The following is a 14778-nucleotide window of genomic DNA, read 5'->3' on the forward strand; positions in this document are numbered from 1 at the left end:
CGCATTTCTGAAATAATAAAAATAAAAATTGAAAACACCTTTTATAGTGGAACAAACACCCAAAATAGAAAAGTGTGTTCCCCAGTGAATGCTAGCAACACTAACACCTCTTAGAATAACTGATAATACAGGATCAATTACTGTAACTAAATTTATTATTAGCCTTCCAAAGGGAAGATCTGCTTTATTGTGTTTCAGCATTAACTCCTGCAAAAGCGCTAAGGAGAGGAAGCATTTTGCTATCAATCATAAGCCACAAACTTATGATTTCCAATGCACAATTTGAAAAAAAAAAAAGCTTTCAGAGATGGCAGAAATATTTATAGACACTTCAAATGAAGAATTTAAACCAATTTTTTTCTAAGTACTCAACTAAAGAACTGGTTGAGAGAACTACATCCAAAACATGGCATCATTCATTTAATACGCTGCTTCTTCACAGCCCACTTTACTTAGGAGAACTTATTTTTCTAGTTTCATAGAAGCTAAAAAGCTAAATACAGCAGCTTCTGTTTCTGTTCTGGAACTATTACCCATGTAGTATAGACCACTTCCCTCAATCAGAAATAATGGATTTTTTCCCCCAAGATAACAGCCTAAAATAACATAAAAATGCAGGTAAAGAAAAGCTGCAGTTAAAAAAAAATGTAAATTAGTGACTGTACTTTTCTCCAATGCAATGATTTATCTAACAGAGTGTTCTAGTATGTTAACACTTTCTATTGTTTTCAAAAAGGTGCTAGAACAATCACTGCCATAAATATGCAGAACTTGCCATTTATTTTGCTAACGATTAAGATTTAGATGACTGACTAGGTAGTCTACTAGAATGAGTCAGCAACATAACCAAAGCATTACTTTATTGCTGCATAATAGCAATTTTGACGTTGCTGCCTTATTCTTTTTGAAGACAAAACAGTATTTTATACATAATGTGAATAAGACTGAGATACTAAAATTATTTTAAACATTATGGATTTGAACTGGGCACTAGGAATATGTATATATACTCAAATATTGCCCATGGTGTAGTCCTGGTGCTCCTTAAGCTACTTTTGATTTTTCGGTTTTTTGTAAGAAGATACAGGTATGTCCTTACCATAGTTGAGAGCTTCTGGAGCAGTCCACTTGATAGGAATCTGCTTTAGGCCTGATGATGAGTACACGCCATCATCCTCTTGCCGGGACATTCCAAAATCGCTTATTTTCAAAATGTTGCTTTCACCTACCAAGCAGTTCCTTGCAGCCAGGTCTCTAAGTTAGAACAAGAAACAAGCCCCCATATTTTTACACATTTGAAAGTACTTGAAGCTATTTAAAATGGCTGAGCCCCTCAGCCAAGATGGTGGCGCCCCTTGGAAAACATATTTAAGAAAGGGTAAAAAACACTGCACAGCAGTTGTGGAAAAGAGGAGTGAGGGAGGAAAAGAAAAAAGTGTGAGAAATAATCCTGTGAACACCAAGGTTGGTGAAGAAGTGGGGGGAGGAGGTGCTGGAGATGCTGGAGGTGCTCCAGGCGCTGGAGCAGAGATTCCACTGCAGCCCATGGAAGGACCCATGCTGGAACAGTTCGTGAAAGACTGTATCCCCTGGGAAGGACCGATGCTGGAGCAGGGGAACAGTGTGAGGAGGAAGGAGCAGCAGAGAGGAGCTGTTATGGGCTGACCACAACCCCCGTTCCCCATCCCCCTGTGACCCCCAGGGGAGAGGAGGTGGAGGAGTCAGGAATGAAAGAGTGAAGGTGAGCCTTGGAAGAAGGGAGGGCTAAGGGGAAGGTATTTTAGTTTTCATCTTTGTTTCTCACCATCCAACTCTATTTTAATTGGCAATAAACTAAATTAACGTTCCCCAAGTTGAGTCTGTTTTGCTGTGACAGTAGTTGGTGAGTGAACTCCTGGTCTTTATCTTAACCCACAAGTTTTCTGTCTTATTTTCAACCCTGTCCTGTTGAGGAGGGGTAGTGAGAGAGCGGCTGGGTGGGCGTCTGGCAGCCAACAAAAGTCAACCCACCACAACTGCCCTCTGAGGTCACAGAAATAAACCCACAGATTAACAAATCAGATCTTATGAAGAATGAAACAGAACTTGAAGAAGTACCCTCAAACATGTTCCCATAATTATGAAAGACAGCGAGAAACCAGAGAACTGGCTCCGTCTTCTCTCTGCCCATCTTATCTTGGCATTGGAGTTTCCATCAAAAATAAAAAGCTACTCAGTCTTATTTAGGAAAAGGAATTTTGGCTCAGTGATGGATGAGAAGCTCAAAAAATCAACAGCCTTCCTTTCCCTCCCTCCATCTCAAACACGTCTTTTTAGATTAGGAGACAGTCTGTAGTAATACCTGATAAAAGACCTACTGTGGCTTCTCTACAGCATATATTTGGAACAACAATACATGCTAATAATATATTATTAAAATACTATATATATTACATTTCATTGTTTCACAATGTATTAAAATACTATATAATAAAACATATTATTATTCACATCTTAATGTAATAAAATACAGGAAATTTTTGAAGGGAGAAAAATGTTAAGCAACAGAATTAAATTTGTAACATTAGGAACATCATGGGCAAAGTATTTTTAAACTAAATTTACAATGTTTGTTTTCTGCTTAAATAGCTAACACACTCATAAATGGCTTGTCTTATGTGAATATTCACATAATAACTACATTAGCTTTAATGTTTTGGATTGGAGCTGTAGCACAGTTTTGAAGTGAATCCCCTGAGCACTTAATGCACATTCATTGGTTTTGAAGAATGATTTTGCTGCATGCAAACTAGATTACTCTTGGAAGAAACTAACCTAGAATTCTGTCCATGGTGTGTACCAAGTTTGTTTCTACAGCTAACGCAGAAAGAAAGGTCTGAACCAATGACAAACAGCTTCAAATGCTATGCATGGTGGGGACATTCATGACAAAGGACTGAACTATATTTAGTCTAAAGTAAAAGTCTTGAGCCATATATAAGGATGTTAAAGCTCATATATTTACAACTACTTTGATCAACTGATCTGTATTGATATTGCACTACATTATTTGGTACAGACAAGTAGACAGAGCCTGTGTTTGAGTGTAAATACTGTAACTTGATTTAAGAATTTTAACATATTTGACTCACACAACTTTTCTGTCACTAAGAACATTTATGGCTCTTGAGCTTGATGCTACAGTGATATAAATGCAGTTGTTCTTGCAGTTAGAGAAGATGGACCACACAAAAACAAGTCTGAAGTCACAGTCTCCAGCTGAAGATACGCACAAATATATAAAACAGCTCAATATGCACTATGTTACATAGTTTGATGTTAGCATGTGGTATTGTTCGGTGAAAGTAAGAGAGCTGCCAAACAAAATCAAATTGCAATTGCTTGTACTCAATTCTGTAAAAAGTATCACCATGAAACTTCAAGAATTTATGGCTTTGGTTCCAATCATACTTTAGTCATTAGTTTTTTTATTGTGTTACTCAACATACTCTAGATTTTGTGACAGATGCACATAGGAGTGGAAAAAGTAATGAGGTCATATATCAAAGAAAATTTACGGAGTTAATTAAAATCACGGACATCTTCCTACCTGAGTCTGACCTAGCATTTAAACAAGTTCTGAGGCAGACTAGAAGAAGCTTAAGAAAAAGCTATATACTGAGCTGTCTTAGGTTTATTCCTCATATAGAAGTCCAATTATTAGGGAAAATACATCGTAAATAGTACACAGTGTGATGCTTGTAAACAAAGATTACACTCAGTTCACATAATTTTTGTCTGTTTTGTATGTGCCAGTTTCTTTTTCTTTCAGAGTCATCTAGAGGAAATTTTTTTCATCATTACTGAAAATTTACAAAAACACTTCCATGAAAATCAAACTGGTATTTGAGAAAGTTGGTAAAGATTGTGATACTATGTTCAGGATATACATAAATTAACACTAGATCTTCTGAAAGACCACAGACACACGAAGTCTTCGTTTCATGAAACAGTGGTTTTCAAGCTGTCTGTTAGCTAGCAGTGGGTCGCAGAATGATACTATTCAAGCTGCCACGCTGCACACAAGTGCCAAGGGAGGAATCATGGGCCAGTGGTTAGCTAATGGCCCACAACTTGTGCGGGTGGACACAACTGTCAAGTCCACCATCAATCTTTCTAGGCAAATTGCTTCTTTCTTTTTGTCTCACTTCGTATCGAATAGAGAAGCATTTTCACTGCCATCTTCCACAGAATACCAATAAAATTCTATGCAATAGTGAGTGCCAAGCTATTAACAATAAGATAGGAAAGGATGCATTATGATAAAACTTAACTGACTAATAAAGCTACAAATAGCAAAGTAAATGTAGTAGCGCTGGTTACAAGTCTCACAGTATTAATACCTTTTTCTGCTTTTAGCTGAAACTCTCACAATTTTTAAGCTATAGTACTATGTATTACTTTTAATACATCATTTGCGTTAATAAAGCCTTTTGAGCACTTAGTATGTTTACTACTGACTTAAGCAAATTTGCTTTTTTCCTTTCTCATGTGTAAGGTAGGCTCTTTCTCTCACTTATTGAGAAAATACTTTAGATGTGAACTTTTCTTTCCCTTTTTCCTTCACTTTAGTCACAGTCTTTTTAAAGGATTTTTGTAATCTTCCTCTCAGGCGCTTAGTTTTCACAATTCTCGTGAGGAGTTGGTTCTTGGAGTACATAGAAACCACCAATGTTTAGCAGATCCAGTGATATTTAAAATCATGCTAAATCCTGCCAAAAGTTCTGGTACTTTGCACTTTTAATAACTTGCCATTCAGTGGCGTGAAACAGTATGAGTACGATTTCATTCTCAGTGCTCCACCACCAGCCACTTCAGATTCTGCAGTTACATTCATGGTAGATGTATTTTTCAGGTTCTTTTTTTCCCTGTTCCCTTACTTGTAATTTCTTCACAATGTCTATTTGACTAACATTTATTATTTCATTCCTCAGGCTTATAAATGTCCTGAAAGAGTATCTTGTTAGTATTTCCGCTGTCATTTTACATCTGTTTCATATCCTCAGTGATTTGTTGCTGAATTTTGCACATTTCCTTATACATATTTGCATGTTTAAAAGCATTTTAAAAAACATTGTTACACTGAAGGCTACAGCTACATCAAGCTTTTTTTTTATTATTATTCTGAGGGTTTGGTTACAATTTTTCAATATTTTTCAAACAAATTCTTCACTGTTTCTCCTCATGTTTGACAGCCTCCTTTAAAAGGATGTTCATATTTTTCAGTCTAGATACAAGAGAAAATTACCAAAAATGCATTTTGGTCACTGTGATTTATTACAGAATTTATAGCCAGAATCTGAAAAAATGGGCATCAAGAAGTATTAGTTCCATTGCTTTAAATTAATAACTAACAGCTTTAATTTTCTTCCTGTTTCCAGGATTCGAATTCATTTCAATTTGCTACAGACAAAAGGAAAGAGCTCTAGTGTAACAGTGTTAAGGGGCTTATAAAAAAGCCTTTACATCTTAACCTTCCATATTAAATACACACAATGGGGTTTCATTCAAGTATGTATGATAGAGCACATGAGTGAGGGAAAACAAGAAAATGTAAATATATAGGGCTAATGACCAAAAGCAACTATAAGCTGTCAATATGACAGATAACTTCAGTGTTAAATATTTGTAGTAAATCACGACAATTTCTAGATGGCCTTTTTTAAAAAAAACAACCCAAATCAGCTATGCTCTACTTGTCTTCTTTTTCCTAAAAAACCAAGTATGTTCTATTTGTTTTCTCTTCCTTCTCCTTAATGTTCCCTAAAGCCAACATCCTGAAGAAGTACAGGTAAAATTGCATGGAATTAGGTGTCTCTCTCTGCTTGGGGCGTTGTTTTTTTTTCTCATACAGCATTTGCTACTTGCTGCAGTAATTCCATAAAATCAGTATTTATCTTTAACAGAGAAAACAAGAAAATATTCTTTATTTCACATTGTGAAAGCTGTACAAATTGGGCACAAATTGCACTGAGCTGCTACAGAACAAGTTCATTAGTAAAAGAAAATCCGACTTTCCCTATTTAATACCAAGATTATGTAAGATCCTAGTGCTATTAGAAACAAAGCACCTTCCCCCTAACTACTAAGGAATAAAAATTAATATGTAAATTGGAAATTTCATTTTTAAGCACTGCTGTGCAGTCCCTATAAACACAAACAGGACATTGAGTAGGTATCACTAATATGGATTGAATATGCTGAAACTGCAAGAGATAGCTCATAAGACTTTTGCTAAAAATCCAACAGCCAGTTAAAGAGGAAGTAGAGGCAATTTCTCTGTGCTGGGAGTTGTTACCACCTGGATTCATGTCTGTCAGTAAAGACATAAACCTCATAAACTTTTCTCTAAGGACACTCTTACATCCCCTCCCCACATTCTTCCACCCCCCCAAAAGAACTACACAGCAAGTAATACCTAGTATTTCAATGGAATTTCATCAATTAAAGCAAATCAAAACAAGAGAGTAAACTCCTCATTACTAAACCAGCAGGACAGACTGCCTCACTGAACTAATTAGCCATTTTATATCCCCTTCCTGGATCATGCAGTTAAAACACTCTTAGATGATAAAAGCAAGTAATTAATTAGTAAACCGGATCAGTTTATCTCCTCTGCACATTTAATTCAATGAAAATAGTCTATTACCTGATTAAAAAAGAAGGGGCGGCAAGTCTACAAGTGAAACTGTTGGTTTTTCATGGACAGTAAGACACTACCTCTCCTTCAAACACCTGAGGTAATTTCCAGTGATGTAAATCAAAACACACCTATTTCAGAACTTTCTTGATATGCATATGCTGTTACTTTTGCTATATGTGGAGAACACAGCAAATAGTATGTGTCTAGTAACAAAGTGGGAAAATATTAGAGGGTTAGAAGCACATCCTTCCACGCATTCTATGTTGTCTTCCCCCTTTACACTTTGTTTTATTTATTTCTTCATATTATTTTAGCTATCACGTTATGAATACTAATGGAGCAATATTAACTACAATGCTAATAATTTCTCTCAGTTCCTCATATAATGCAAGTCCATCTTCATCTTCACAGATGAACAGTGCTAGGAAACCAGAGAAAGGCCAAGTTAGACGCAATAGTGATTTCTCAATAATGTCAGGTATTCTGCTTGCTTTCTGTAATTTTGGATATTGCTCAGTTCTTCTCAACTATGAGTACATTTTCCCACCTCACAGCATTAGTGACATTCAATTACTCCCTCTAAAACACTTCACAATTTTCAGATGAAGGACGTAAAATTTTGCAAAAAGAACTCAAAAGAAAAAAAGTAACAAAACAAACCCCAAATAAATGTATTCAGTAGCTGAACACAAGCACAAAAACTAGCTTGTATCTAAAAATGCATTTTTTCCACAGAACCTCTATTTCCTCCACCTGTAAGAGTAAAATGTATCCTACATTCCAGAAATAGTCTGCATTGCACTGCTCACTCTCATTGTCACAATAGTAAGAGCTATCACATAAAATGCTTTATAGCAACTTGGTGAACATATTCCTGTGAACTAAGGTCAGTAAGATCACATTAATCGAAAGGCAAACTTCCAGTAACAAAGGCCAAAGAAAACAGAAGAAAACATAAAAGCCCAATAAAGCTTAAGCATCTAAATTACTTTAATATGCTATAACATGGTCGAACTAAAAATTGGTTGGTAAGTTGGTAATCAAAGAATCTATTCATACATGTCAGATTTCTCCAAAATAACAAAACTATATTCAAATACAAAATATGCTCCTTGGATACTGGGAGGAATTGTTAAGTTTTTTTAAAAATGGTGTAAGGATAAACACACTGTTGAGGATCACAGTGTTCTTAATTCAAAATTCCAAACATCTATGCATGTTATTGTCATCCCTACCCTCAAAAAACGTACTTGGTAACTGCTATGCTCCTGATTTTCTTGAAGTGCTTTGCTCTATATGTGATAGATTGTGGCACAGGTCACAGCAGTAGATGACAGAAAGCTACAGCACCCCATTCAGAACTGCAGAGTGGGATGCATTTGGTTCACAAGGACAAAGCATATTGCTCAGTAAGGAAACCACTGCTTGCAGTGAACTTAACTCTCAGTCCCACCCCACAAACCTTCATGCTATTTACATTCCTATGGCTACATTTTTTGAACAAGTGACAGCTGTCCTGGACTGTACAAACACAGCAAGAAGAAACTTCTTAATGAACCGCTGTACAGAAAAATACATTCACATTTTCTGTACCACAGTTTGTTACTGCAAATGCCTTCACATACACATACTTGAAGATAAAATTAAGATATAAAGTTGGACAAAAAGTTTACTTATTGTACAGTCATTTCTGATGAACAAGTATAGTATGAGAATCAGCAGATTATATTCATTTTTATAGCCTGCAAAATGGCCAATTACTAATGAACAAACACACAATTACAGTAAGATATACCTTGAGGCAGGTACAAAATATTGGCCATACTAAGTTAGATACATTATTTAATTATTTTTGTAGAGGTGTAACAGTACTGACTTTAGGACTTCGAACAGAATACTTTCCCCAGATACTTTCATAGTCAAACTTTCTGTTTTATTTCTTGCCCATGACAGAGATCACTCATACCTCAAAGGGCATAAAGCACCCTTTTGGAGGTATAAAAGTGAAGCACAAATACTATATAATGTTATCAGGTCTCACAGTTGTAATTCTGGTCTCCTAATACTTGGTGTTTGATATAAAGAAGTCTAGTTCTTAGTTGAATAACTGCGTTAACTATGAATCTCAATTTTCATTAAAAAAGAAACCATTTAAGATGGATGACTGTGAAGAAGAGACTGGAAATGAGTTTGGAGATAAAAGAGCAATAAAAAGAAACCCAAGCTTCCTATTTTTCTCAATGTTTTGCATTTTTAAGTGATGCAGTATTTTTTTAAAAAGCAAGATTGGTAATTCTATATGGAAGAGAGTTGAGCTGATCCAGACTCCTGCTCTGAAGAGTGACAAGGTCACTCCTGCATCTTGGAGCCTTCTCACCTGCCTGCTCTGGGTACATTTTTACTAGGCAGAAACTCAGGTTGCTGTCACACATTATATGGCACTTGTCACCTACAGAGGTAATAACGGAGCAAAATTAAGCAATTGTAAACTTATTGTTTGCAGCCCAGAGATGGCTTAAGGGACTATACAGATCTACTGACACATTATAAAACTTCTATCTTGGAGTTTTATTCAGGTAAGTTACTATGTGTCCTCCATTTTCCTAGTAGGACAAGGTTTCTGTACCAGCTATTTTAAAAGAGATAAAGATGGGCATAGTAAACAATGAGCAGTTCCTGAAGAGAATCAAAGCAGTAGACTATGAAGATGGAAATGAAGCAATAAATCGATACATCATCTATTCCTCCCACCTTTTTCCTATTTCTAAGGTTTTCTTCACAATGCCTGCTTCCGGGACAGAAACATTCCTATCAGCAGCATCTAAATGTTTTTCATCTTCATTGTTTCTCAACTTTTTAGAACTTAATAGTTATTGTCTGTATTTTTCTGAACAATTATTTTGATGAAAACTGCATCATAGTCATTTTAGTCTATAATAGTCTTCTTTGCATTGATATCCTTGTAGATTTTTATAACCCATTTTTCCTGTGCACTGCTGATTACATGTAACGTGCTGAGCAAAATGTGAGACTTATGAATGTCTAATGGTTCTTTTTTCCCTTGTACTTAATTTATATCTTGAAACAAAGGTTTGCAATTCAATTTCTTTTGTGCGCCGATTTATTTCATTTGTTTGGCAGGAAAGCTTACCTTGTCTTTGTCCAATGTGAATAACTTAACAGAGTACATTATTACTCCCTGCAATTTTATAGTAATACTCAACCTTCTATAGGTAGCTGTTTTTTACTTTCTAAAGTTATGGGAATCAAAGATTTACATAGCATACATTTTATAGCCATGAGAAAGCCCTTTACAAATTAAGTTTGTACAACTGCACAATAACCTATCCAGCCTCCTCACTTCTCATAAAGTAATGGTTTACACCATGAGAGTGAACTCTAGAAAAAAAATTTACAAAAAGCAATCTTAGTGATAGTCTTAATGAAAACTAAGGGTCTGGATAGTCCTAGGACTGGATGACAAGTAACTCTATGGAAATCCTACAATGTTAGGGCAACTGAAAAGTGGAAAACACCTTCCAGAAATCCCCAACAACATGACACACACAGGAATAATACCACTGCTGGATCCCATGCAACCACTCGTATGCTCTTGAAGTTTTTAATAGAAACATTACAGAACATAAGCAGCACAAATATGGATACATTTATGATATGCATAAGATTTTTAATATTACTTAAAAATCTATTTGGTATTAACTGAATTATAGGGGAAATTAAGTGTCCAAAAAGTAATTATCCAAGATGGATAATTATCCAAGATGGACGAGAACTTAAGTTTACATTTTGTGCTCGAGAAAGTTGCAGTGGACTTAATTCACAATCACAGATGTCTTCCATTTCCAAAATCAGTCATACAAGTGGACTGTACTATTCATAGTAAGGCAAATACTATTTTCAAGCAAAAATTTCCACAAGTACTGTATCATTCACAGAATCAACTAAAATGAAACACAACAATAGAGCATATGATTGTACTAACAAGTGTATTTTTTGTGACAATATCACGGTATTATTCAACCAGTGTGATGACATAAAACTTGCTACAATAACTGTCCTTGCCCTTTTACACAAGAAGGACACCTCAATTTAGTTCTTAATTCTGAATTCAGTTCTGAATTAATCTCTTCCTTATTCTATTCTATAGTATAATGTCAAAATATCATTGATTTCTCTGTACAGAAGCATTAAAGATTGGTTTAACTTGTTTACAAACTTGGTAATATCTGAAGAGGCAGACTAGATATGCCCAAAGATCATATTCACTTGTCCATCATACAACAGTGATAGAAAAGCTTGCATGCTGAATTTAAAGAAAATGTCTAAAGCAGAGTAGCTTCTAGCGCTGACTTTCTGGTGATTTTTAGAAAATAAATTTCTCATTTTGTTAAACAAAGCCATTTTTTAGTGTTAATATTATTAAGTTCAAAAACAGTTGAAGACTAATAATGAAAAGCAGAGCATGAGAAGCAGATGAAAAACACTGCAAGTACCCAAGGAACCAAAAAATTCATAAGCATGATTATAATACAGGTTAGTCTTTTCCACCTTTTCCATTAGAATAAAACTAACTAGCACAATAGTATAGTATTTGCATGGCTTTTCAGGTCTCAGTGAAAAAGGAAATATTTTAAAATCTTTCTCTCTTTTCTTAGGTTAGAATTAAGTACTTAGAGCTGGTGTATATCAAACTTTGCCTGAGGCAGGCAACAAGTTTAGCCACTACTGCTTTTTCAACAGCTAACACCAACAATGTTGTATTCTGGAATAGTTCAAGTTAGCTCTAAATGCACTCCTATCACTTAAATCTACTTCTGCTCCCACCAGCAGACAGGCATGGATTAAGATTTCAAAAGTAACAGGTAAGTATGGACTAAAGTTCACCTTTTTTTAGTAGATAAAGTATTATACAGGCACTAGATCCCAGGACACTTTATTTAATGAAGTTCAAAAATGAAAAGCTAATAATCAGGGTACAAAGAAATGAAGCATCCAGCATAATTAAGGTACAAGAGACTACATATTCATGAAAATAATACACAAGGAATAAGAAAGAAACCAAATAAATTAGGTCTGATTACAACTCAGGAGGAAAGACAGAGCAGAGTAGTAGAATCAAATAGTGCTAGGCAAGAGGGTTATGTTGTAGTCCTAAGCTTAGTGGCTAGAATATGAAAAAAAACCCAACCTCTTGAATTTTTAAGAGAAAGTCATAAAGAAAACCAATAACAAAGACAGAGAGATAAATCAACCACAATTTAAAGCAATTATTACACTGTGGGTGTTTCTTATTTAGGAAGGGAAAAATTTAAATGGATGGCACTGGTAGCATATGGTAGCTAAGCATTCTTAATCAGTTTGACAGAGATACATAATAATAGTTCACTAATTCATAATTTTCTAATCAAGAGTAAAAAACATTTTGTAATTTGTACCTTACAATATCTCTCTACTTTTAATCAAAGATTATCAACAAATGATTACTGGCATGTTAAGATATTTTAACAGTCATCAAAGAATCTAAAGCAAAGATGAATGAAAATGAAGATGAGTAATACTTTACTAATTGTCCCAGGCAGCTAAGTAAGATTTGCAGTTAGCTTACAGAAATACATAGGAAATTTTATGTGGCTAATACATTGTAGAGAATGATATATAGAAATTGAAAGGAATAAAACGACCTATTAATCTTCTGTAAATTAATAAGTTAGGAAATAAATTGAACCTCTCTCCCTCTTTTTGTTGCTATTACTTAAAATCTACAATAGGTTTCCTACCCAGAAATAAAACATAGAGGTGGAAGAAAAAACTTTTTCCTTTTTTGGTCACAAGAGGAAGAAAGTGATGGGATTTTGACAATTTGGGTGCGGTACGTGAAGTAGGAAATGTGGAAGAAACATGAGGTGACAGTGCGCTGATTAAGGATCATGATTACATCTCATATTGATAGCAGCAGATGTGACAGGACTGCCATAGCTTTCGGAAACTGGAAGAACTCACATGTACATGCACACTCATCACAGTAAGATTTTATAGCTGGGAAGAGTCAAGGAATACATGTTAATAAGCCCAGGGGCTCTGAGTTCATCACCTACTGAACTCCATCCTTTTTCTCCTATTAAAACTTCATGCTATCTCATGAAGGCATCTGTCACAAGACTGTCCTTCCCTTGGAAAATCAAGACTTCTATATTTAGAAGAAGCCACCCTGCCTCTGGCTGTTATCTGCCTCTGTTGAAGCATGCTCACTCATGTATAGTGTTGATTGCCTATGGATCTGGAGTGCTCCCGTGTCCTCTGGGGACTCAGAAGTTTGTTGGAGGTGCAGGCAACACTTTCCTGTGCTTAGTCTAAAGACAGGTATAGAATGAACTACTAGAAAACTATTGCCAAGCTATGGATTTACTATACCTGGCTATTATTCTGAAATATTTCCACACACAAAACCATTCTAGCACAACACTGTAGATACACAGGATCCTCTTCGCTATTTAACATATTACATTTATTTTAGCATTTGCTGTAGGCAAAGGTTATAAAATAACCAAAGTTTAGCTAATCATTTGCTGAACTCCTAAAATCTTCCTGCATAAAGAGATTATGGGTACAAAATTTCTTAAAAGATAAGAGAAAGTGTTACAATACGTGGCAATGCACTGAAGTTGTCTCTTTTCATTTAGCAGCTTTGTTAATGATCTGAAAAGTCAAATAGCAATTTAATTAAATTTCCAGATGATATCAAATTAGGAGCTGCTGCAAACAACAGTAAGGGCAAAGAAATAAAAAAAATGAAAGAAAGAAAGAAAGGATGGAGAAATGTCTCCTGGAAACAACAAAATTAGACTTAACCTGTAAAACAGAAATTAATATATTTTGAAAAACTAAGCCTAAATACAGACATTCAGTAAAATACAAATACTACTAAGCAATCATGTGGAAAGAAAAGAGAAACAAAACAGGTATGGACTCTGATTAAATACAAGTAATGGAATTAAATTGAGCATAGGAAAATAAAAGCTCATTATCTACTAGATTGTGAGAAAGCTGCCTAGGAAAATTAAGAAATTCTATTTTATTAATGCAGTTACTTAAAAAAACAAAACCAGTTAAATAGGTCTACAGTCCAATGTCAGTTTCAAAGAGATGGACTAAATAAGCTAATACAACTTTTTATTGATTTAAAATAAACACTTGAATTGTCAGATGCCCTGGAATCTATTATTATACTATCAGGTATATAGTACACAACAAAAAGGTAGTAGTCAAAGTAGGAATGACCCCAAGAAGCATTCATTTTCTGAATGAGTGCATTTGTTCATTTTATCATATATGAAAAGATGACTTTTTCAACCAGTCACGTACATGCAAACTCTGTATCTCATAAAAAAGTCTGAAGTATATATTTTTTTTCCAGTTATAACTTGAATTCCCAGCAGCTCACAGCAAAACAGCTCTACAGATTTATTTTTACTGTACATTTATTTCAGTTTAAAGTAGAATGCACAGAAACTGGTATAGGCAAATTTAAGATGGTATTTTGGTATCATACAATAAAATAAATCAGGTAACTGCTTGCTAGCTGCTAATTAATTGATAACTGGAAAGCAACATTTTTTGAGAAAAGCTTTTAAAGTAAGTTTAATGATGGGCAAAACAACAACACTTCAAATGCAATTCGTGACACAAACTGCTCATTTCTGTACAGAAAAGTACTACAGATGTTGCCAGCTGGGTACAGGTAGGTTCCTACAAAGTCACATGTCAGAATTTTAAATCACTGCTACATTGTCTATATTATTTGCATCAAAGCCTGTATCCACTGCATCTTTACTGTAATGCTGTCCCTCCATTCAAAATATTGAGCTGATGTGAACTCTGCTGCTACCAAAAGCATGCCATTTATGGAATCTCAGCATAAATACTAAAATCTCTAGACAATTCTGAAAAAGCTGCTGAGCTACATGGTTGTAATTTTGCGAATTTCCACTGTCAACTTGAATACAATACTGACCATAACCTACAGAAAGTTCAGCAAGTGTGTACTGAAAATTAGTGCTTCAAAGCGTGCCATCCCA

General features: G+C 35.0%; 1 protein-coding gene across 1 annotated transcript in view; it reads right to left on the reverse strand.

The window, feature by feature from the left end:
* Positions 1–14778, reverse strand: part of FER (FER tyrosine kinase) — a 170648-nt gene that overhangs the window by 7141 nt on the left and 148729 nt on the right. Inside the window, exon 17 of the mRNA XM_050912701.1 lies at positions 1100–1254. Within this exon, the coding sequence (XP_050768658.1) occupies positions 1100–1254 (155 nt within the window). The remainder of the gene's footprint in view (positions 1–1099; positions 1255–14778) is intronic.

This window comes from Gymnogyps californianus, chromosome Z (assembly GCF_018139145.2).
Source record: "Gymnogyps californianus isolate 813 chromosome Z, ASM1813914v2, whole genome shotgun sequence".
NCBI lineage: Eukaryota > Metazoa > Chordata > Aves > Accipitriformes > Cathartidae > Gymnogyps > Gymnogyps californianus.